This window comes from Falco punctatus (assembly GCF_963210335.1).
Source record: "Falco punctatus genome assembly, chromosome: 5".
Classification (NCBI taxonomy): Eukaryota; Metazoa; Chordata; class Aves; order Falconiformes; family Falconidae; genus Falco; species Falco punctatus.
In genome coordinates, this window is record NC_137584.1 from 11,898,640 (window position 1) to 11,922,033 (window position 23,394).

At 50.7% G+C, this 23,394-nt stretch overlaps 2 protein-coding genes across 3 annotated transcripts; one reads left to right on the forward strand and one right to left on the reverse strand.

Annotated features, from left to right (window-relative positions):
• The first annotated feature begins 797 nt into the window (after positions 1–797).
• EEF1A1 (eukaryotic translation elongation factor 1 alpha 1) lies at positions 798–5,440 on the forward strand. The gene is made up of 8 exons (XM_080388778.1): positions 798–950; positions 1,731–1,921; positions 2,798–2,977; positions 3,104–3,400; positions 3,654–3,804; positions 4,008–4,264; positions 4,485–4,719; positions 5,037–5,440. The coding sequence occupies exons 2-8, from the start codon at positions 1,778–1,780 to the stop codon at positions 5,159–5,161; spliced, it is 1,389 nt and encodes a 462-aa protein (XP_080244904.1). The 5' UTR covers positions 798–950; positions 1,731–1,777; the 3' UTR covers positions 5,162–5,440.
• A 9,077-nt stretch (positions 5,441–14,517) lies between these two features.
• On the reverse strand, positions 14,518–23,256 carry MTO1 (mitochondrial tRNA translation optimization 1). Of its 2 annotated transcripts, none has more exons than XM_080388770.1 (12): positions 22,070–23,247; positions 21,723–21,922; positions 20,890–21,007; positions 19,967–20,256; positions 18,631–18,743; positions 18,301–18,491; positions 17,916–18,046; positions 17,245–17,449; positions 16,992–17,163; positions 16,164–16,282; positions 15,510–15,667; positions 14,518–15,329 (listed from the first exon to the last, which is right to left on the reverse strand). In XM_080388770.1, exons 1-12 carry the CDS (start codon positions 23,139–23,141, stop codon positions 15,168–15,170), a joined length of 2,931 nt encoding a protein of 976 aa, XP_080244896.1. In that variant the 5' UTR covers positions 23,142–23,247; the 3' UTR covers positions 14,518–15,167. The 2 variants fall into 2 exon arrangements, 1 of the variants encoding a protein (XP_080244896.1); XR_013928346.1 differs by having other exon boundaries at positions 15,189–15,329; positions 15,510–15,635; positions 22,070–23,256.
• Positions 23,257–23,394: the final 138 nt, after the last annotated feature.

The window sequence follows — 23,394 nt, forward strand, 5'->3', positions numbered from 1 at the left end:
TGCTGTGAGCTGTTTGGTGACGACTCATTGCCATGATTTCAGAAATGATTTGCTGGGGCTGGCTGCCAGTTTTCTCACGTGGAAATACAGCGTGGGGGCACTTCTCGCAGTTTGGGTTTCTCACACAGGGGTCACATACCCTAAACACTGAAGTGATTTTAATATGTTTGCACAGCAGATGCATCTTTGCTTTGCTTTGTATGTTTGTGCCAAAGCCTTCTGAGCCAACTTTTCCCTGATGGTGCAAGAAAGGAAAAGCTTGCTGGGGGAAAAAAAAAAAAAAAAAGCAGAAGAAAAAGCCAAACGATGCTGTTTCTTATTCTGGTGTAAAAACTTCCCGACATTCCTGCTCTCTCCCTCCTTCCCTGCGAGCCGTGCACCACCGTGAGCCGGACGGCTCCGTGCCTCCTCTCACCTGAGGCAGGTACCAGGTGCGGGCGGCTCGGTGCCGCTAACCGACCGCCCCAGGCGCGCTGCCGGAGTCATTTTGTGTCCCCAGTAACAAACAGAACGCGGCGGCCCGGGGCCTTCCCTCAGCGGCCGCCTCCCCCAGGGCCGGGCCGCGATGCGACGTGAGACGCGCCTTCGCCCCAGGCCGCGGGCTGTGGTGCGGGCCTGGCCCCGGCCGAGCGCTGGGGCTGCCGCTGCGCGGTCCCGCTACCCCTCGGGGAGGGCTGCCGGCTCCCATCGGGCCGCCTCGGCCGCTTTACGTCCCGGCGCTGGAAGGGACCGGCCCCACCTCGCTGCGCTCCGCTCCCCGGCACACGGCCGGCCCGGCCGGGGCGCGGCAGCCCGGGGGCGGGGGTCGCCCTTTGCCCGCGCGGGGGCGGGGCCGCGGGGCCGCCGGGAGTGGTGACGTGTCCGCTAGGCCCCGCCCCCGGGCAGGGTATATAAGGAGCGGCGCTCACGCCGTCGGTCTTTTTCGCTACGGGTTTGCCGGCGCCGCGCAGGTGAGGCGCGTCCGCGCGGGGCAGGCCGGGCCGGGGAGGGGCAGGGCTGGGCCGTGGCCCGCGTGTCCAGGGGACCCGGCGGGCACCGGGCCCGGGCGTGGCTGCCAGCGCGGAGGGGTGCGCTGGGGGGTGGGGGGGGAGCGGAGCGAGGCGGGCGTGGGGGGCCGCATGCCGGGGAGATGGCGACGCGTCGCTTTCCTCGGATCCCCCCCGGGCTGGGGAGCGGCGTGACGGCTGCAGTTCGAGGCGCCCGGCCACCTTCCCTCGGCCGCGCGGGCGGCGGCGGGGCCGTCGCGCCGGGACGCGTGGCGGGCGGCGGCGGGGCCCGTCGGGCGCTGTGGGGGCCGGGGGGGGGGAGGGCGCAGGAGTGAAAAAATGGCCGCTCGCCTTTCCTGCCCGCCGCGAGCTCCACAAAATGGAGGACGCGGCGGCCCGGGCGGGGTGAGTCACACAAAGGAGCGGGCCGGCCCCGCCCTCCGCGCTGCCCGCCAGCCACACCGGGCCCGCCGCGCCGCCGCCCCGCTCCCGGCCGCGGGGTAACTCGAGCCCGGCGGCGGCGCGGGGAGGGGGCGACGCGAGGGGCGCTCCGCAGGGCCCCCCCGGCCGGCGCCCGCCTGCTCCGCCCCTCCCCTCCCCCGGCGGGGCGGGGCCGCGGCCTCCATCCCGGCCGGGCCTCCCCGGGCCGCCCCTGACCCCCCCCCCCGGCCGGGTTCCCGCCCGCGGCGCTTTGGAGCGCGCTCGCACTGAGGCGTAACCGGTGTTTCTGTGGGGAACTTGCAGGTGTCGATTCTCTTTTGCCGAAAAAACCAACTTGACCAACATCCGAAATGGGAAAGGAGAAGACCCACATCAACATCGTCGTCATCGGCCACGTCGATTCTGGCAAGTCCACCACCACCGGCCACCTCATCTACAAATGCGGGGGCATCGACAAGAGGACCATCGAGAAGTTCGAGAAGGAAGCTGCTGAGGTCGGTGGGCCTGTGACGTCCCACAAGCTTTCAGGGTGTGGGAACTAACAGGGGTTTAGTTGCAAAACTTCAGTCGCAAACTGGTTTGCGGCCACAGGGAGGCGGTTTGGTTGCAGCTGCCCGGGTAGCTGAACGAGTGCGCAAGTGTGCTGCGGCCGCGGGGCAGCGGTTAGATTGCAGTTGTCCAGTAGTTGGACAAATGCTGAAGCGTGTCTCAAACTGGGAGTGTAAAATAAGGGAAAAGAAAAGAAGTTTAAAGCTACATCTGCGTAATTACACCTGGAGTCAAAATGTAAATGCGGTTTCTAGCTTCAGTCTTTGCATATGCGTGTAGTTGAGAATAAGATTAAAGAAGTTGCTCTGATAAGGTTTACTTACAAAAGTGAGGAAAGCATGGATTTTGGTGTTTGAATCTGTAGAAAGTCTTACAGTTCATACTTTTTTCTCTGTAATTACATAGGTCTTAAGTGCATCACAGAACAAAACATAGCAGACATTGGGCTGAGTGGCGGTTAAAGCGTTATCACAGGGATTGCATTAGTAAGAGAACTTAAATGTGTAGAGGACATTTGATAGTAGGGCTTAGGCTCAAAGAGATCTATCATAAAGATGTGTTAGTGCAATTAACAAGTTGTCAGGAAGGCTAAACTGTCAACAGGTTAAATAACAAAACGGTTGGCATCTCTCACTAGTAGTGCCAAGTGTATCTTGTTGCTTGTTTTAAAAGCAGCAGCATTTGTCAGTATTAAACCACTTACTATTCTTAGATTTTGCTCCTTGGCTGAGTGTGGTCTGGTCTTTCTGAAGTAAATGCAAATATACATGGTTTTTAAGAAAAGAGGGTGAGGAAAAGATTTTTTTTTTTTTTCCCCACAGATGGGCAAAGGTTCCTTCAAATACGCCTGGGTCTTGGACAAGCTGAAAGCTGAACGTGAGCGTGGTATTACTATTGATATTTCCCTGTGGAAATTCGAAACAAGCAAATACTACGTCACCATCATTGATGCTCCTGGACACAGAGACTTCATTAAGAATATGATTACGGGAACTTCTCAGGTATGGAAATAAAAGTAAGGGTTTTGGGAGTTCAGGCGGGTGGGTGGGTGGTTGTGGGGCTTCGTGCAATACCTTGATACATGTGCAGGCATTCTATAACGAGGGGTTTTTTGTTTCTTTCCAAAGGCTGATTGTGCTGTCCTGATTGTTGCTGCTGGTGTTGGTGAGTTCGAGGCTGGTATTTCCAAGAACGGTCAGACCCGTGAGCACGCCCTTCTGGCCTACACCCTGGGTGTAAAACAGCTGATTGTTGGTGTCAACAAGATGGATTCCACTGAGCCACCTTACAGCCAGAAGAGATATGAAGAGATTGTCAAAGAAGTCAGCACTTACATCAAGAAAATTGGCTACAACCCAGACACTGTAGCTTTTGTGCCAATTTCTGGTTGGAACGGAGACAACATGTTGGAGCCTAGCTCTAATGTAGGTTTGGCATTTGTTTATATTAAGAAACGAAACTAGAATTGCAGAGATAAAATGATGCAATTGTAAAATGCACATTTTTTTAATAGTAATGTTTGGAAGTGTCAAGGTCAAATGACGTCCCAGTGCTTAACAAATTCTTACTCTGCAGTAGTATGCGGAGATAATGCTAAGCTAAACCACTTGCTCTTTTCTAGCCTTGTGCCATTAAAATCGGCAGATGGTTTAATGCCTGGGCTTGTTTTTGTTACAGATGCCCTGGTTCAAGGGATGGAAGGTTACCCGAAAGGATGGCAATGCTAGTGGAACCACCCTCCTTGAAGCTTTGGATTGTATCCTGCCACCAACTCGTCCAACTGACAAACCTCTGCGTCTGCCTCTTCAGGATGTCTACAAAATTGGTGGTATGTGTTCTCTTCATTGCTTCTCAGTTGCCAGCAATGGGTCGTGTGTGCAGTGGGTCATGTATTTGGACAGAAATGCAGTTGTTTGCCTCAGCTGTTGTTTTCAAGTGGAAAATGTGTGGAGTATTTGTTTCAAGTGTTTTTTTTTTCCTGTAAGAGCATATATTCACTGAGCTGAACTGCTAATGTTGCTCCGTTTGCAGGCATTGGTACTGTACCAGTTGGCCGTGTGGAGACAGGTGTCCTGAAGCCAGGCATGGTGGTTACGTTTGCCCCTGTCAACGTTACAACTGAAGTAAAATCTGTTGAGATGCACCACGAAGCCCTGAGCGAAGCTCTGCCTGGTGATAACGTTGGCTTCAATGTTAAGAACGTGTCTGTGAAAGATGTTCGCCGTGGCAATGTTGCTGGTGACAGCAAGAATGATCCTCCCATGGAAGCTGCTGGCTTCACTGCACAGGTAATTTTTGCAGCTGTTGAAGGCGTTTGACATGTATCTCTGGATCGTGAAGTACTAGTCTTGTTCTTTCTCACTGGTAGACTAAGCTATAAAGTGACGTAGGCTTGTGTTCTGATACACAATTTGCTTTAAGCAATTACATGAAAAAGCCCCGGCTTTGTAAGACCACATCAGTGTTCAAAATTACCCTGGCGTTAACAGAGCTTTCTTGGGTTTATAGGTTATTATCCTGAACCACCCTGGCCAGATCAGCGCTGGTTATGCCCCTGTGCTGGATTGCCATACTGCTCACATTGCATGCAAATTCGCTGAGCTCAAAGAGAAGATCGATCGTCGTTCTGGCAAGAAGCTGGAGGATGGCCCCAAATTCCTGAAATCTGGAGATGCTGCCATCGTTGATATGATCCCTGGCAAACCCATGTGTGTTGAGAGCTTCTCTGATTATCCTCCTCTCGGTAAGGCAGCTCATAACATGTGTTAATACTGATGTCTGGAAAAGGTGCACCTTGGTTTCTGGTTTTGGGACTTGGTGTGTTCTGTAAAACGGTAAAAGCTTTGACTTCCCGTAGGAACTTGAAAGTGGAACCAAAACTTCAGCGGGACAGGGGCGCGCTCCAGATAATTGTCTCTTCTGTCCCAGTCTCATGCAGGTTACTGTCCTAGAGCAGCGTGGCACTTGCCCACTACCGGAAGCTGCGTGTTGCCGCTGTGCGGATAAGGCTGTGGGAATGTAGCCCTAGACAAAAGTCATAAAACATGTTTTTGCTTTCAGGTCGTTTTGCTGTGCGTGACATGAGACAGACGGTTGCTGTTGGTGTCATCAAAGCAGTTGACAAGAAGGCTGGTGGAGCTGGCAAGGTCACAAAGTCGGCCCAGAAGGCCCAGAAGGCTAAATGAAAATTCTGTACATCAGCTGCCACCTCAGTCTTAATCAGTGGTGGAAGAACAGTCTCAGAACTGTTCATCTCAATTGGCCATTTAAGTTTAATAGTAAAAGACTGGTTAATGATTACAATGCATCGTAAAAGCTTCAGAAGGAAAGGAATGTTTGCGGACCATTTGTTTCGTGGCAGTTTAAGTTATTAGTCTTTAAAATTGATAAATTTTTTAAAAATGGAAACTTGACCAAAAATCTGTCACAGAATTTGAGACCATTAAAGCAGAAGTTCAATGCTACGTCTCTGTGTTCTTTGGGTTAATGGTAAAAGTTCATAGAAAAAAACTACATAGAGCCCTGGTGGGATCAGAAAGGACAAATGTTAACTTGAGTATGTTCAGATGTTGCAAAGCCAAATTAGTTTTTTCTGAAGAGTAGAGTAAAATTCAGCTGCAGGTTTAGTTTTAACTGATCTAAGCCTTAAAATTCTGTGGTGCTTTTTTCTTTTGAAGATGGTTTCTAGACTGGATAGCACAAATACCAGTAACCGGTTCAGTATTTTAGTGCATTCTGTGAGGCACTGAGGTAAACCAAGAAAACTTGATATTGGGAAGTAGAAACGGTGTGAGAAAAAACATTGAACCTAGAAAAAACCTTATTCAGATGTTGAGTTTCCTGTAAGTCTTGCACAGGGATTTTTCTAATTGCCAGCCAGAAACATTGCTGTTTTTCCTGGGGAACTGATGAACTGTCATGTAGATCTTCCAAGATGAAACACTTGCATCTAAATGTTTTCTAATATATAGTAAGACATTGAATAGCTATGTTTCAAGAATAAGTTTTGTTCAGGATGCTGTGATGCTTGGCAGGCAGTCTCTGAATGACCCACTGTTACAGCGCCCTGCTCGGTTTTTGTTTCAAGAACAAAGCGCGGAGGAAAACCAGCAGGTACTGCCACTGACTTCCAGCAGGATGGCGTGGGGAGTGTTAGCGGGGCATTCCGCAGGGCGGTGTGAGGGGGGGGTGAGGGGTGCGCTGCAGGGCCAGCACCGAAGGGCAGGGCAGGACTGCTGTTTGCCATCGCCGTGACAAGGGGGTTGGGCAGTGGGATCAGTCAATTGAAGTGGGCTTGGGCAGCTGGTCCAGAAGGTTACTATTCGTTACTGGATAGAGTAAAATGCTTACCAGGCTCTTCAAAAAACAACAGCTGTAATAAATGGGGGTTCCAGAGTAAGTGTCTGAATTGGTAAATGGAGACGAGCAGTTAATGGATAATCAGATCTGACTTGCATAATGGTGCAGCTGTGTTGCTAACCTTTAACACGGTTTCCCCACAGCATCCCCACATGAGTTCAAAAAGAATTTGGTATCTGAAGGATTGTTTCACGACACCAGTATGTTTGTTCTGTCTGTAACGGCTATATTCTCGTTTGTTTTCCTTTCCTTCTTCAGCTATGTGCTTGCTCTGCAGGAACTCGTAACATATCTGTACTGCTTGGATATGCTTGGATAATCCTGAACTGCTATTAATACTTTCATGCTCTTTGTTTGCTTTGGTTGGATGTTTTCTCCTTTTTGCTCACCTTCTGTGTCTTAACTACAGTAAAACCTGGGAGCAATGTACACCACGTGCGAAGGTACAGATGAACTGAGTACAGCAGAAGCAAGGGCTAGAGCAGAGCACTTCAGTCTGGAATTGAGTGAACGAATCCCATCTTTATTGTTAAATCCTCCTTCTAAAGGCTTGTTGGTATCCCCAAGGCAACAGGAAGTACGTAACTAAACTTGAGGCAGATGTAACCATTGTCATAATAAAGCGAAAGTATCTTGCCAAATCTTTGCACACGTTTCAGTTAAACGGTTGACTTTTTCCAAGAGACTTTAGCCAAATTCGTTCAGCAAAGTGCAAAGTTCTGGTTGGAGGGGAAAGAAATGGCTTTGGCAGAAGCTGCGTCTGTGCTGAAATGCGTGAGTTGCATTTCGTATGCATTCCTGTGTAGGTGCAGGATGTTTGGTTTGGCTGGCCGCTGCCTGGGTATGCAACGTCCAGCCTGCAGTTCCTCTGCTCTTCGCACAGCGTCTTTAGCTGGGTGTAGTTGCTCTACTACAGTTTGGAAACTAGCGTGTAATAAGCAGCTGATTCAAACTGAAGCCTTAAGGCAAAATAAGGTGTGAAATACAGTGCCGGGTGTTCCAGTGTCTGATTGTAACCAGCGGAAGCTGAAGGGAGGGCACCAGCTGAAGGCTGAAGCTAAGCAAAGTTATTTCGAGAGGCCATTTTCTTCTGATCAGAATAGTTGCAAAAGCTGCTGGGAGGACGATCCATGTTAAAATGGCCCAGCTGATCAGGCGCAGGAGTCTGCTTTCTGGTTTGGGGCAGAGGGAGTGGTTCTGCCCCTGTGGGAAGGGAAAAAAACCCACAAATAAACCCAAAAGCTAAAGCCTGGAGAACGGGATTGCAGCTAACAACTTTGTTGTGCACATTAAAAACAAATGGATGCTCGTGAACACTCTGCCTGCAATATTAGCAATTTCTTTCAAGTATTTAAAACCTCAATTTTACACATTCTGATTTTTTTTTTTTTTAAAACTTGTTTGCTTCTATGCACTAATGCGATGCCATCTCAGTTCTATTAATCTTTGACTACCTGGGGAAATTGTTAGACTTTTGTAAACAAAATTTGGGAATAAAACTACTTTGGTCAAACTTTTAATAAATGTTAATAGTTGAGAACTGTATTTGTCTTCTGACTGCTTATTTGCTTAAGCAACTTTTACAGCTGTCCTTTACGCTTTCCATCCTGTCCTGCAGTGCTGGCGCTGTTTATACAGAAGTCTGAAAGCATACCGCCATGGTGATGCAGCTAGCTACGAAGGCAGAAAACTGGCTAGAATATGAAATTGAATTATTTTGAGTTTTATTGCTGAAGGTAGCAGTGGGGAGCTGGAAAATTGAAACCTGATTTCCTTTCTAGTTGGTGATGCACACTTCGGGAGTCAGGAGGGCTTTTAGTACGCGGAATTACTCCAAAAATGTATTTGACGAGGTATTTGGGGACAGCTACAACGAAGCCGTGTCTGTGTGGGGGAGTGGAGCAGCACAGTCACAGCAGCTGGAGCCAAGTAACCGCTGGCTTTTGTTTCCCCGGGTGAATGTCCTAGGCTGGAATAGAAATGGCTCCGCTCGGGCGTTTTAGTGGCATCTCAGCCCAGCTTGTGGAAGGCGAGTAACCGCAATAGTCAATTTTACAGGAACCACAGATAAAAGACTTAATTCGCATTCTGATTGCAGCTGGCTCAATGTATTTCGCAAGGTATTGACAAACTGACAAACGACTGTTCGTTTCTCTAAATGCAAATGCATGCTTTAAATTGTAGATTTGGTAGAAACAAATTAAACCTTGTCCTCGTGGGCGCTAAACAACTCGATGCCCATTTAAGGACAGCATAAATTAAGTCTGGGTCTCGCACCCAACTCGCCTGGTTTTGATTTACATTAGTTAAATGCTTATGTAGTGCCTAGTGGAGGGGCCACGAGTTCCCTGCTGCCCCAGCAGCATCCTGCTACCGTGGTTTTTTTAGATGAGGTTACTTTCTCTGGCTATCAATAATTCTTTAATTTTTTATGTTTCAGTTCTTGGCACAACAGAATTCAAATCTGCTAGCTTCTCCGCACTGACAAGGTGACAGTTGAGCGTATTTTCCTTGAAAGCAGCTGGGTGAAGGACTGAGGAGAGGTGGAGATAAATGGCTGTGCAATGCCCCTGTGGGTGGTCGCGGGGGGACAGTGGGGCAGCAGTGGGGTGCGCAAGGTGGCTGCCAGGGAGCTGTGCCCATGCTTAACAGCCTGGATTTCTTCTGCAGGTTTTGTTTATGTCTTCTTTTTAAACAAACCCACCAACCCACCCCTGAAGGTAACTAACCTTTCACCAGTGGAACTCCCCCCGTGGGCCAAACGCGTGCTTTCAAGGGTGCTGTGGCGGTAGGTTTGCCCTGGCTGCGCTGGTGTGCCTGGCTGGGGCGTGCTCCTGGCTCTTCCAAGCGCATCAGCCCAGTAACCTGGTCGTCCTGCAAGAGCATCTACCAGCTCAGGCCCAGCACACGCACGAGTCCGTGGGTTTAACATGCCTCTTTTTCATATTACATAGTCACTGGAAATACCCAGAGCCAGCTCACCCCTAACTCGGGGCCCTGCCAGCAGCAGTCACAGTCTCTTTTTCCCTTTCAGCCCAGTAAAATCTGGATTTTTCAACACAAAAGGGAAGATCCACAGCAGAGCCCGTTTCCCCCCCCCAGGTGCCAGTTCCGCAGGGCTCAGCGTAGCGGCCGGCTGGGGAGGCAGCCAGCCCCAAACCCACACTGATGGAAAGGCAGAACAAACCTCCCCCGCCGGAGGGGTTTCACTGCAGGGAGGGCTGAAATTTAAAAGAAAGTTTCAGATTCTGCTTACCTGCAGTCACCTGGGCACATCTTAAGCAAAATTCCCATTTTTTTTCTTTGATATAAGGGGTGTGTGTGTATATATACACACACAAATGTATATATAACATATATATACACACATATATAAAAATAAGGTGCCTTTCTCTTATTTTTTATTATTAAAGTTGCCAGACATAAAAACCTGCAGTTCATTTTGAAGCTGGATTCTAAGCTAATTCCTTAGTAAATAGAGTAAAAGCCTCCCAAATGACTAAATATTTAGTAATGAATAATATATAATTATTTAGTTAATAATATAATGTATTATATATTTAGCTATCATTATTAAATATTTATTAAATAATTTTATAAGCTGGACTATGGTTCTGCTAACAGGACATGGGTATTTTGAAGAAAGAGATGTCGGCTTGTTTGGTGGTAAGTGCTATCTTAGTGTTAAACAAGCCCTTAAATAGCCTTTCCCAGAGGGGAAAGAAAAAAAAAATAGATTAAGTGTAATTATAGGTCTGCTCCTACTTGACTTATTTCTAGTAGTAATAACTAATGTTACGTAGTCTGCTGCTAGAGTGCTTTTATGGGTGGCAGCACCCTAATTCTTTGGGGAAGGAAGGGATGCGCAGAGGGACCAGGGAAAGGGAAGAGCAACCCTGAGCAAGAGCTCTGCTCTGCCATGGCTGCTCCCTTGGCCCCGCACCAGGGCAGCGGCACCGCACCAGCCCACGGCCACCTGGCCGAAGTCCCGCGAGGTGCCATGGGACAAGGACAAAAACCTCCCTGAAGCAGCCAGCCCAGCGGTACCAGCCACAGCAGCCTTTCCACTTGCCACTTCAAAGCCACTCCACTTGTGTTCTTCTGACACAAGGCTCCACCTGGCCACACCTAGCAATTTTCAAGTTAAGCCATGTAAAATTGCGACCGAGACCAAGTCACAAGCTTGTTGTGAGCTCCCCTCTCTCCTTGCTGCCCTGTAAGGCGCGGAGGGAGCTCATTTCCCACCTGGCTCCGTGCCTGCCCTTCAGTTAACCACATCAAGTGCTAAATCGCTTGGAACAAGAACAGCGTGTGCTTATCCGTCCCCAGGTCCCCAGTGGTGCCCGACCGGCCTCTTGGGGCTTGTGCTGGGAACCGCAGCTGATGCTAGACGTGAGCGCCTTCTCCCTTCGCTTCACCCACCTCCCATCCCCGCGGCAGCACCCACCTGTGCCAAGGAATGCTCCCCCCGGGGAGCCGTTGGCAGCCCGCTGGGGCTGGGGGCAGCCCTGCAGACCCGCTCCCGCAGCAGGGAGGCACCAGCTCTGCAGGGACACAGATGGGGAAGGTGAGGACACGTCTGAGCCCGTGATTCACAGCTGAGCACCTCAAGGAGACGTCACAGGCTGCCAAGGTATCTAGACTTAAGTCTGCAAAGAGGTGAAGAAGTTGTAGCCTCCAGCTTTCAGGCGAGAAGATTTGCCACTACTGCGCTGCCTGGCACAGAGGTCAAGGCCCAGGCACCATGTGTGGTGGCTACACGGTGGCAACCACGGAGGTAGAGAGCTTCTGGTGGGAATCCACATCTGTCTCCTCCCTCAGAGTTACACATGCAGGGTTAAGCCTACACATTGGTTCGGAAAGGACACAAAAGCATAATTTTGTTTCCCTAAAGCATCCCTGTCGCTATGACAACAGATCAAGAACCAACCCCTTTTTCTCTGCCCTCTCTGTAATAGCAATCGCAGAGGAAGTCTTCCATCCTCCAGCTGAATGCTCTGCTCACCACCAGCGTTCAGCACAAGTGGGGAAAGACACATTTCATTTCTCACTAGCCCCACGAAGCCACAGCAAGAAATGGAAACAAACACCTGGAAGGACTCTGAGCAGCAGGGGCCATGGTTTTTGGGGAAGCACAGGGAGCAGCTCCTGGGGGACAGCAGATTCCTCCTGCAGCCACTAAATGGGCTCTTGAGATACTTGTCACTGGGCGGAGGAGCACAACCTGGGAGGAGTAGGCAAAGCTGACAAACCCCTGAGCGTCTGAAAAATGACTGCAAGTGAAGATCGTTACTTACCAGAGTGCAAGAGCGATGCTCAACTGCGAGGCACAGGCCGTGCTTGCAGGGTCCGGTGAAGCAGGGACTAAGGCGAAACATTTAGCACAGCCACTGCTGCATCACTGCAAACACTCCAGCAGCACTGAGACCATCAAAGATTGGGCAGTGACAGCTTTTCGTGTCTCCTAGCCTCAAGCGTCTTCCCGTTTTTATTTTGCTCTCATCTTACAGGCAGAAATAAAGAAAAGATAAAGAAACTGCACAGTCCACATACCATATAAAGTGAAAATTAGAACAGGAAAGGAAGACAACAGTTGTCCTGAAAATCTGGTACAAGATAGAATGGTGGGGATCTGAGGAAATTTGGCTTAGGGAAAATTGCTGATCACCAGATCTGCGTTCTTTGGGGCGGGGAGTGGGGGGAAGACACACTGAAACAGAGAACACAAAGACCCTTGGTACGTGCAGTGAGTTTGGCCAACCTCTCACCTCGCGTCCTACCCTCCCTGCTTCCCTGGTCACAGCTAGGGCTCCAGCAGGACAAAGCGCGACTCGCTACTGCGGAGCCCAGCAGAAGCAAGCAGACATCCGTGCTAAAGGCAGGCGCCTCTGGTCCTGCCCTTCACATCCTGCCAGCCGTAGCGAGACCATAGGACCTGGGAGGGTCCAAGCTCACTTTGTCTTCACGTAAAAACCAAACTTTGGGCCTTGTAACAAATCCCCAGTGGAGTCAGAAAGCAGACGGCATGATGCCTGCGTCCTACCTGCCCATCCAATTTACAGCAGATTATTTAGCCTTTCCACACAGGGTTTTCTTAACAAAATTAATAGCACTACTTGTAGCCATGGTTTATCATGTTAAAAGGCTTCTCGAACAAGAGCTGTTCAACAAGCAGATGTTGCAGCAAGCCCAATATACCCGAGGAGCAGCCGGTCCCCACACTTGTGCACGTGCCAGGTTTTCCATTCCAGCAAATACGAACATCATTAACCCACACACGTGAACAGAGGACACCCTGTCTCAACAAGGGAGCTCACTGGTGGCCAAAGACCCACTTGACGCTGAAATATAGGCAGCAGTTGTTACAAAAGATCTGCTGGAAAGCAATGCATTCATGCGCTTCTGACTTCAGTTTGCCCCGGAATTAACTCACTCTCTCCCCTCTTTCTAGCTTTTAGATCACGGCTGTGCATTGTTAAACTGTTAAAAGTACGAAAAGCAAAAGTCCGCTCCTCCTGCTCTTCCTTTGACACCAGTACAGCCCAGCTCAGTGGAATCACCCTTTCATTTTACACCGGTGTGCCTGAGACCAGAACCAAGGCCTTTGTAGCACAGAAGTAAGTTTAGCAGAGAAAGCTGAGGAACAAGTGTTTGCTTTTGTAGCAGGGTGCAAGGGCCTTGCCTTTCAAGACACATTACTGGAAGCAAGGTTTTTCCTGTCAAATGACTGCTTACATGAACTAGGAAATGCAGTTTTGAGATTGCACAGTCAGCTTAGCAGTGAGAGGATGAAGGTGTCAACAGGGCTTCCTTCCTAGTCTGTAAAAACCGTATCTGAATTTTTACAGACATAGGTACGTCAAAACCAAACACGACGCACAGATAATGCAGTGGAGAAAGCACAAAACTTTTTTGATCAGAAGCACTGCTGATTTGAATAGACAAGAGAGGTACAGGATTCAGGGCTGCTTTGGATTCACATGGCTAGAATTTCAAGAGCACCTTACCTGGAGCCCGAGTTACACCACAGAAAGGGTAGCTGCCTTCCTTATGCTAAACTTAAGACTTACAAGGTTGAAGTAATTATCTGAGCCAACAAAACTGAAAGGAAAATAGGCCACAGTCATGAAGGGGCAGATACACTTGAGCTTTTCCGAGCCATTCTGCTTCAGCCTGGAGAAAAGGAGGCTCAGGGGAGATCTTACCACTCTCCAAGTACCTGAAAGGAGGCTGCAGGCAGGTGGGTGTCAGTCTCTCCACCCAAGTAAGGAGCAACAGGACAAGAGGAAATGGCCTCGAGTTACACCAGAGGAGGTTTAGATTTGATATCAGGAAAAGTTTCCTTGCCGGAAGGGTAGTCAAGCACTGGAACAGGCTGCGCAGGGACGTGGTGGAATTGTGTTGGAAGCCGTTCTGTACAAGCCAAAAGCTCACCACCCAGAGATGCTTTCAGGCAGACAGATGATGCCCAAAGGCAAGCTGTAAGCTCTGCCCATCCCACTGCACGACAAGGGTCTCTTACTGACAAAAAGGATTTGCTCTGACTCCTTTCTCTGGACAGGAAGAGAACCATTCACCCAGAGTAAATGAGACAGAGAAGTCCAGGATCTGAATTTCAAAATGACAGATGCATATATATAGAGAGACGTATTTACGGTTTACTTTTGGACTCAGTGATCTTAAGGGTCTTTTCCAAACCAAATGATTCTGTGATTCTATGATTTAACTGCAGCAAAACTTGTTCCCAAGCACGTCTGCCCAGTCAGTTCAGAGGATGTTCAAAATGAGACTAGCGTCAGATACTGCTGCCTGCAAGGCAAGGATTCAGTAGATGCACAGCTTGAATTTAGTGTTTCTTGATGGCACACGAGAAACCGACTGCCCAAAGCCTTATCTCATTCAGATGCAAGGTATGTTACTGTCAGCTGCAGGACCGGTGCTGACAAGAAGCCCCTGGTCCTGTCCCCTGGCCCCCAGCACGTCAGCCTGTTGGTCACCACACTGCCTGGATCTCAGGTTCCTGGGACAGGTTCCAACATGTCTCCCACCTTCCTCAGCACCCCGGCCGAGGCAGCGAGTCTCACTACAGTTGCCTTCACCAGCTCCACCTTACCCGCCTGAAACGTGACCCAGTGAACTGCCAAGGCTCTAGCGAAAGCTAAGTGACAACCAAGATCTTCAGCAAGTTTCAAGATAAGCTGTATTTATTTTAAAGGAGGAAAAAAAAAAAAACAGGATACGGTGTTTACATTCAGTCAGTCTCTTATGCAAGTTGCAGTATCTGTGGTACACACTTTCATAGCTAAGTGTCTCCTACTGGCTGAGAGCACACTGAAACTTCAGACTGCGTGTAGCTGCTGCACAGTGATGAACACAAATACCCAAGTCAGTGGAACACACTTTCCAGCTCAAATCCTCTGGCGCTGCTGTGGTTTCAGCATGGTAACATTCCTTACTCATTTCAGAAGAGCTGTCCTTTCCAAGATGCTTCAGAACACATTTTGACTATCTGACATCTTCCGAATGAGTGGAATTTTAAAAGCGATGCCCCTGTCTTTTCATTTGGATAGGCAAAATCACAGGCTGTGTTTACGTTCCTAAGCATTTACTTCAGGTTTGCACATTCATTGCCTCTGTTCTACTCAATGACACTGTCACAGAACACAACCAGAACTGCTTTGGATCCAGCCAGCGCAGGCTTTCTCTCTGAAGAGGCTCGGAAGCACAGGTGATCTTGCCACGTACCCTGGCAGGAGGGGTACGCTTCCCTACGAAGGTGTTTTAACACAGGTACTCCGGCTCCTTTTCAGAAAACTCTGCTGAAATGTGTTTTTAGGAAGCTGCTTTCTCTGAGTGCGTTTCCCCTGGTAAATACTGGCCAGTCTGAGGTAAAACTTTTCGCTTCTCTGTCTTCTGGTGATGGGTTTTCACAAATCTTAGCAGGTTGACGATAGCAGCGGGTGTAATTCCAGGGATGCGGCTGACTGCGCCGATCTGTATGTGGAAACAGGAACACGTTAACCTGGAACAAACCTACACACTGGAGCTAGTGAGAAATGAGATCAAAACCTGCGGGTATTCCCTTCTCTGATTCTTCTCACCCCCCCATGTCCCTTTGGAAGACAGAGAAGGGATTTCATTGCTGCTCAACCTTGCTGAGTCCCAGTATCTTACCGTCCGGGGACGGTTAGAGTCCAGTTTCTCCCGCACCTCTGCTGACAGCGATGCATCAATGGCGAAGTAATCTATGTCCTCTGGCAGCTGGAGGGCTTCATCACGACGCACTTCTTCTATTTCCTGCTGTTGATTGAGTACACACCACTCGTAAGCAGCTGCGATGGAAGATTAGAGAAACAGGAAGACCAGAAATACATGTTCATGTGAAACGGGTCACTTGCAGGAATGCAGGACCAAGAATGAGCAATTCCACTGAGACAGTCAAAAGCTTCTAAGGAAGTTTCCAGCCTCACAGACTAAAAAGCCTAGTTCACATCACTACTCTGGAAGAAGTCGTGCTCTATTTGTTACAGGAATTAAGGTAACATGGGTCAGCTTTTCCTCTCATCCTAGGAAAGGACGGTCTATTTGACAGAGCAGTAAGGAGAAAAAACCCAGGAGCGAACACAAATAATTGATCTCACACCGCAAAGTCAAACACAGGTGCCTGCATAGGGCTGTGGCCTATGGCAGAAGATACATGCTCTCATAATAGTGTTTCATTTCACTAAGCAGCAACATGAAACACACTGGGATGAACAGACTGGCTCTCCCCTTGCTGAACAAAACACGCACAGATCCCACTAAGAGACTGTAAGTCTTGTACTCTACCTTCTATTTTCAATCTCTCTGAGAGTTCTCTCCATTGAGCAAGCTTTCCCAGGGGCTCTGGGACAGCCCTTGCCAGAACTTCCATGTTGGCCTCTGGACACTGAAGGACTTCAAAAGCACTGTGGAGAACAAGAGTAGATTTTTATGGTAGGAAGGAGTCACTTGCATAAGGCAGATTTACAGTTGTTCCCAGTTCAAACTTGCGAAGAGTTCAACATAAGCCAGAAAAACTGCAGAGCCAAGTTTACCTCTGTACCACCTCCTCTCAGTATGCTGAAGAGCTGTTAAACTCCTGAAGAGGGGCTCTTAATGAAAGATGAACGGCAAGATAGAAGGGACAAGGTAAGGGCACCAAGGGGTACCTTCCACACAGAGACAGCCAGGTCTTAGTCACTCATTTAAAACAACAGAAAAGGTAAGATAAAGGATGAGTAAGGGAAGCAATGGCCTTTGTGTACAAGAACAGCTACCATGTGACACTAGCCTTAAATCAACGGCTGCTTTACCAAGCTTCCAGCGAAGCATCAACCCACTGCAAAATCATCACCACTTGGTGACACTCTCAATAAGGACAGCAAGAAATGAGTGGCCCAGTAGAGTACCCCCTTGTTTTGGTAGCTTATGCCATCATGAGGAAACGTGGTGTAGTAAAAAAAAACAACATCACACTTATTCTATAGGCAAACACTACACATCTCTCCCCTAAAGGCGATAAAGCTGGAAATCTTGGACAAATGGTGTCAAATGGACAAATGGTGTGAAATCACTAGCCAGAAGTGCTAAAGCAAGCATAAGTCAGACCAGAAAGCTTCAGCTCTTAACCTTTACCTGACAGGTGACCTTCGACCTCTACTGATGGGAACTTCTGGTATTAACTGGGACCATTTGGATATGCTGAACTGAAGGGATTTTAGTGTCGCAATTCCATCCTCTAAAGCAGCTCTCATCTTAACCGCTTGTTTGTATCGCTGCTGTGACACACATCTAGCTTCTTCAAAACCTGCAGAGACAGACGGCATACAACACAACGGTCTACAGCCAGGCAGGGCTGCTCACTGCAAGCGCCACCACAATAAAACACCTCTGTGGGTGAGCCTGGCATCGGCATTGTCAGGCCGGAGGGACATGCGGAACTCCACACGGCTGGTGAACATCCGGTACGGCTCACTGGTGCCCAGACTGGTAAGGTCATCGATCAGGACACCAATGTAGCCTTCGGTGCGACTGACAACGAAAGGGGGCTTGCCATGAACCCGTAGGCAAGCATTGATCCCAGCAATCACACCCTAGGCAGACAGAAAACAAACAAAAAAATATTTATCGGTTTCTTTGTGGCTAAAATATCAGCACATCTACTTCCAGAGACTCGTGTCAAGCTGTACTCTGGAAAACGCTATAGTCTGCGCTAGTAATCTAAGCAGTTTCTTGCGATACTGTGAGTGTCTGAGGAGCTTCTTGGCCCCTGCTGACATGACTAGAGACAATTCCCACATTTTTCAATTATACCCGTTGCACAGTCTCCATGCTGAAACATTTGACAGTACTTCCAATTACTTTTATTACTGCAGTCTCAGTAACAGCAGCCATAGGTGCTAAAAGCAAAAATATCTGGCCAAGTCTGGAATCAGAGCGAGGAACAAATTTAGGAACACCTCATTAGCACAAGACAGGCCTAGCAAGACTGTATCGAAGACAAATGGCAGGGCAATATCCCTTTCTGAGCGCTGAGTACACATGATCAGATTCACCCACCTGAGCTGCAGCTTCTTCATAGCCTGTAGTGCCATTTATCTGGCCTGCAAAGAAGAGGCGCTGAACAAGACGAGACTCAAGAGAAGGAGTCAGCTGACGAGGATCTAAAAAATCATATTGCACCCCATAGCCTATGACAAACAACAAGACAGATCTTATGGGAGGAATTTTGAAGGTCCCTATTTATCAGCAATCAGTGGGGCAGAACAACTTAGGTTATCAGCTTTTATTTACGATTTAAAACCAACTGAGGAACAATCCCTGCATTCAAGAACAAACTTTGTTTCGTATTTCCTTTGTTTTGCTATGCTTTAAACAAAATCTGTTTTTTTATTAAATGGTAACCATTATGACAAAGAGATTTTAAACTATTCACCCCCCTCACCTGGCTGTAGTATCTTGGCGTTTTCCAAGCCTGGGATGGATTTGACCACCTGCTCCTGGAGCTCAGGTGGCAGCGTCATTGATATGCCTTGCGGGTAAATGACATTGGAGTCCAAGCCTTCGGGCTCCAGCCACACCTGATGTTCTCGGTTTGGGAAGCGCAGAACCTTTGACTCAAGAGAGGGACAGTACCTGCAACAGCAAATAGCCATGTGCATCACCTGGCATGGAGAAAAAGTAACTTTCCAGTAGCAAAGCAGGAGAGACCCCCAGTTTCAGACAGACTGTCCACTCGTGCCGTTGACAGCCTTGCATAAAGCCACATACTTACCGCGGCCCCCTTGTTGTCTCCCTTATATGGTTGTTCAGGTGGAGGTTATCACGGATAATCTGCTGGGCTTTCAGGGTAGTGCAAGTCAGGTAACATGACAGCTGATCTTCTGGCTGAAAGAGGCCAAAGCTCACTTTAAGTTAATCCAGTCACAACAGTGTACCCTTACTAAACAACTCCGAGGCTCTCCAAGGACTTTTCCATGACAGTTGGCTCTTGCTTCCTGGAGAGATGGGTAGTGCTGCCATACCTACTGTACAGACAGAACGTGAGCAACCGAGAGCTTGAGCAACATGCCCAAAAGCAAACCAAGAACAGAACAGAACCTGGGAGCCCAGAATTCAAGTTCTATTCTATACATTGTATTCCTAATTACAGGATGGATATTCCTATTAAAGCAACACATTGTATCACAGCATTCCAGTTAACTGCAGGAATTCAAAGCTCTGAAGTAAGAGGAGCAAGTGCTGACCCTACAGCTAACAGCCAGTTAAAGCGATTGGTGAAGGAAAAAAAAATATCTCTCAAAACCCTGCACTAACATGGCAAATCCAAGGTCTGCGAAAAAAACCCCACCAGGTAAAGTATTTCACTGATTTTTCTGACAGTCAATAGACTCACATTCAAAATAGTAATAATGTTGCACCTCAACTACTCCTTAAAACCTCTCCCTCACACACCAATGACTTCAAGTCATACTACTTTTGCCTCCACCCTGATTATAATAGGCTATTGCAATTCCTACACACGGTGCGGAAAATTAATTCCTGATAATTTATTCTGTGTTTGCTGTTTAACTACATTATGTAAGAATGTCATCCATTTCCCAAGATTTTCTTTGGAAAACTGAGTTTCTTCTGCTTTTAAGTTACATGCTATCTGTGAGCTCTGTGGTTCGCTCTATCCTTTCTCTTTCCTAGTCAACACTATTATTGATCTCTAATTTCAACATTTTCATCTTACTCCAGAGCCGGGGTAACAAGACAGACATCATAAATCTCCAGAACAGAGGTCTAATACTCGAAGTGTTTTGTAAACCACCCATGTAACCAGCACATGAAGAATACTAGCAGTACCATACTGCACACAATTCTGATTCTAAAAGTAAAGCAATTCTGGTTCTCGAGTTGAGAAGTGAGAGGAAAAAGGTACTTGCTTTCAAAAGAAAACAAACAGTTTCTTCTTCTTGTGCACTGAGAGTTCTCAGAAACACCTCCAGTAGGAATACCACCCAGCTCCCTTTCCCAGCCATCAACTCCCCGGCTGATTCCGAGTATGACATTCCCCGTAGCACCCCCCGCCTGGCTCTCTGCGCATTTGCTGTGTGCCATCTCACCTTGATCCACACAGCCTCACTGAGGAAGCTGAACGGCACCGGAGGATTGTCAGCTACACGTTCCTCCAGACCACGGAAGTCAATCGTATCTTTGGCAAGTCGGGGTGGCGTCCCAGTCTTCAGCCTGCCCACTGCAAATCCCAGCTTCTCTAGAGTCTGAGCCAGCCCGATGGCTGGCTGGTCCCCCAGCCGTCCAGCTGGGTGCATCTCCAGTCCAATGAGGACCATACCCCTCAGAAATGTACCAGTGGTCAGGACAATACTCCCAGCATGGATTGTGCTCCCATCCCCTGAAACAGCAAGTTTTCAGAGATGCACATATTTTAGCATCAACAAAGCCCTGGTATTCTGGTGTTTCTGTCTAAAACTAGACTAACTGTTCACTGAGAATTCATCCATCTTTTATTATTTAATAAAATCAGCATTTCGATAATAAAAGCATTAACAGTAATAATTGCAACAAGCAGCATGTGGTTATTCCTGTATTCTTCTTACTCCTAAGCACATTACCCCTAACACAGAAAACCCACTCCTGGGAAAAACTCCTACGCAGGCCGTTATTTTGGAAAGCTTGTTTACTAGAACAGCAAGGGGTAATAAAGCACGAGTCTGCTAGTAACAGGATACTACTACCCCATAACGTCGTTGGCAGCATATGCCATTTACAAATAAAATCTCAAAACACAGCATGGAATTGAGTATCACTGGCCTGAAGAAAACTAAACTTATGTAACCTCCGAACATCCCATCAATCTAGGTATGCTTTTCATCGCATTACATTTAATAACCTAGTTTAGTTCGCACTTGGCCTAAATCACCTCTACCAGCCAATTCAGCTTTCCCACTGATGAATCAGAAACGATTACCCCCGAAGGGCTGCTCTCAGAGTAACTGAAGGCGCTTACTGAGTTACTAGCACGTACCCAGAATGACTCCTGTGACTTGGCATTTCCCAGGATGGTCTGGTTCTGGCTCTGCCAATAGAAGATCCTCCACAGATGCCTCGTGAACCGTCAGCAGTGGTGTGTTGAGGATTTCTTTCTGTCATGAAAGGAGTTACTGCAAAAATTTAGGAAGTTATGAGACATTTGGGCAGTCCCAAACCCAGCCGATTTCCGAAACACCTATCACCCTCTTCCCTTTTCCGTCCTTACCAGGTCACTTGGCAGACACTCAGTTACTGTACTATCCTGATCTAACCAGTAGAACTTCCCGTACACAGAGAGAGTTCAAGCTCAAAAGAAACCATTTGGTCACAAAGCCTGACCTGTATATAAAATGTTAGAGGATTTTTTAAACTGTGCTGAGCTCTACGCTGCATTAAAGCACCAAAGAGAATGGTATCTAGATTTGGTAGGAAAATATTAAAAAATAAATTGCTCCTCCCCATCATCCTCTGTAGTTCACCCTAGTACTTCAGATTTAGAATGAGTAATTCATTCTAATACTCCAACCCACAAACACACTCCAAAAAAATCGCTCCTGCCTTTCCCGCTCCCAGTTCACAGTACCTGCCGTCTCCACCAGGCTGTACATACAGAAAGCTCCCGCGCGCGGTCAAGGCAAACAGGGCAACCTCGGGGCCGCCCTCAGCAGCGCAGCCGCTCCCAGGCCGCCGCCCGCCAGCCCCGGTGCCGCAGCGGGTCCGGGGGACCCGAGGACCCGGGGCCGCCGCCTCCCGCTCCCGCAGCCCCGCCCGCTCGCTGCGCAAAGCCACGGCCACGGGCTCTGCCCGCCCGGTCCCGCCCGCTCTCACCTGCATGGCCTCCTTGTAGCGGCCCCGGTCGATCTGAGCGCGGAGGCCCCACACGGCCGGGCCCTTGCAGCGGTTCAGCACCTTGTAGTGCACCCCGGAGCGGTCGCAGACCCGGCCGCACAGCCCGTCCAGGGCGTCCACCTCCCGCACGAGGTGCCCCTTCCCGATGCCGCCGAAGGAGGGGTTGCAGGACATTTCCCCTGCGGGGGACACCCCTCAGCGCCGCCGCCCCGGCCTAGCGGGGAGGCCCGAGGCGCCCGCGGGAAAGGGGCCGGGCCGGCTCCCCGCGGTACCTGCCCCCCCCCACCCCCGCCGCGGCCGAGCGCGGCCCGACCCCCCGGCGGTACCGATGGTGCCGATCCTGTGCGTGAGCAGCAGCGTGCGGGCCCCGCCGCGCGCGGCGGCCGCCGCCGCCTCCGTCCCCGCATGGCCCCCGCCGATCACCACCACCTCGTAGCGCGCCGCCGCCGCCCCGACCTCACCGCCCGCCCGGCGGCGCCCGGGCCCCGGCCCCGGGGATAGCGCCAGGCGGCGCCAGCCGCTGCGCAGCAACATGGCGGCAGCCGCGGCCCGTCCGGCACCGGGGCGCGCGCTGCGGCAGGAACCGGAAGCGGGGGGCGGGCGCGCGGGATTCCTCCGCGCGGGGCGGGGCCGCGTGCCGAGCGGGCACCGTCTGCGGGCGGGGGCCCGGCCCGGCGCCCTGGCGGCTGCGAGCGGCCGGAGAGGGGCCGGGCGGCGGCAGTGCTCGCGTGCCCCCGCCCCGCGGGCAGGTGGGGCCGCCCGGGGGCAGGAAACCGCTCCGAGGGGGCGGGCGGGAGGCGGGCGGCCGCGGGATGGCCCGGCCCGGCCGTAGCCGTCGGGGTTCCCCCGCGGCCGGGCTGCGGGGCGGGAGCGGGCACAGCCGGGCAGCGCAGGCGAGCGCGCCCGCCGGGGGTTTCGTTTCCTCGGCGGGGGCGCGGCGCCTGGAAGAGGAACTGGCCTGAGGCGAGAGGCGGGACCCCTCGCCCCGGCGCGGCGCTCGCCCTCCTGCGGGTGCGGGTGGGCAGCGGTGGCCATGGACGGCGCCGGCGGCACAGGGTAGCGGGGCAGGCGGGTGGCGCTGCCCGCAGCCCGGACACAGCCGCGACCCTCCGGGCGCTGTGGAGGGACCGGTCCATCCCCCGGCGCCCCACCGCCGGCGAGAGCCTGCGGGCCGGCCCGGCGGGCGGCGGAGCGGGGCACCGGCCGCCAGAGCGCCCGCGGCGCGGAGGCGAGCGGCGGTGCCCGACGGGGCGGTAGCCACCCGCCGCACCTGCGGGAGGTGCTGTCGCGGCTCGGCCTGGACCGCCGGGACGCGTCCGATGCGTCGGCGCTGGTGAACCAGGTCGTCCCGCAGCTGACCCAGGCCCCCCGGAGCAGGGACGGCGGCTTCAGCTCCATCCAGCGGCTGGGCGCCGGCAGCTACTACGAGCACGTCGAGGTGGGGGCGGGGCCGCCGGCAGCGCCCCTCCGCCGGCGGGCCCGGTGCCGGGGCCAGAGGGACGGTGTCCGCGACGGCAGGCGGAGCCCCGGAGCCCGGCGGAGCCCCGGCAGCGGCGAGCGGCTCGTACAAGCCGGATTCGCGCTGCGCCTGCGCCTCCAGTGCAGCTGTATGCTGGCCCTTCCCGACGAGGAAAAACTTTCAGGATGAATA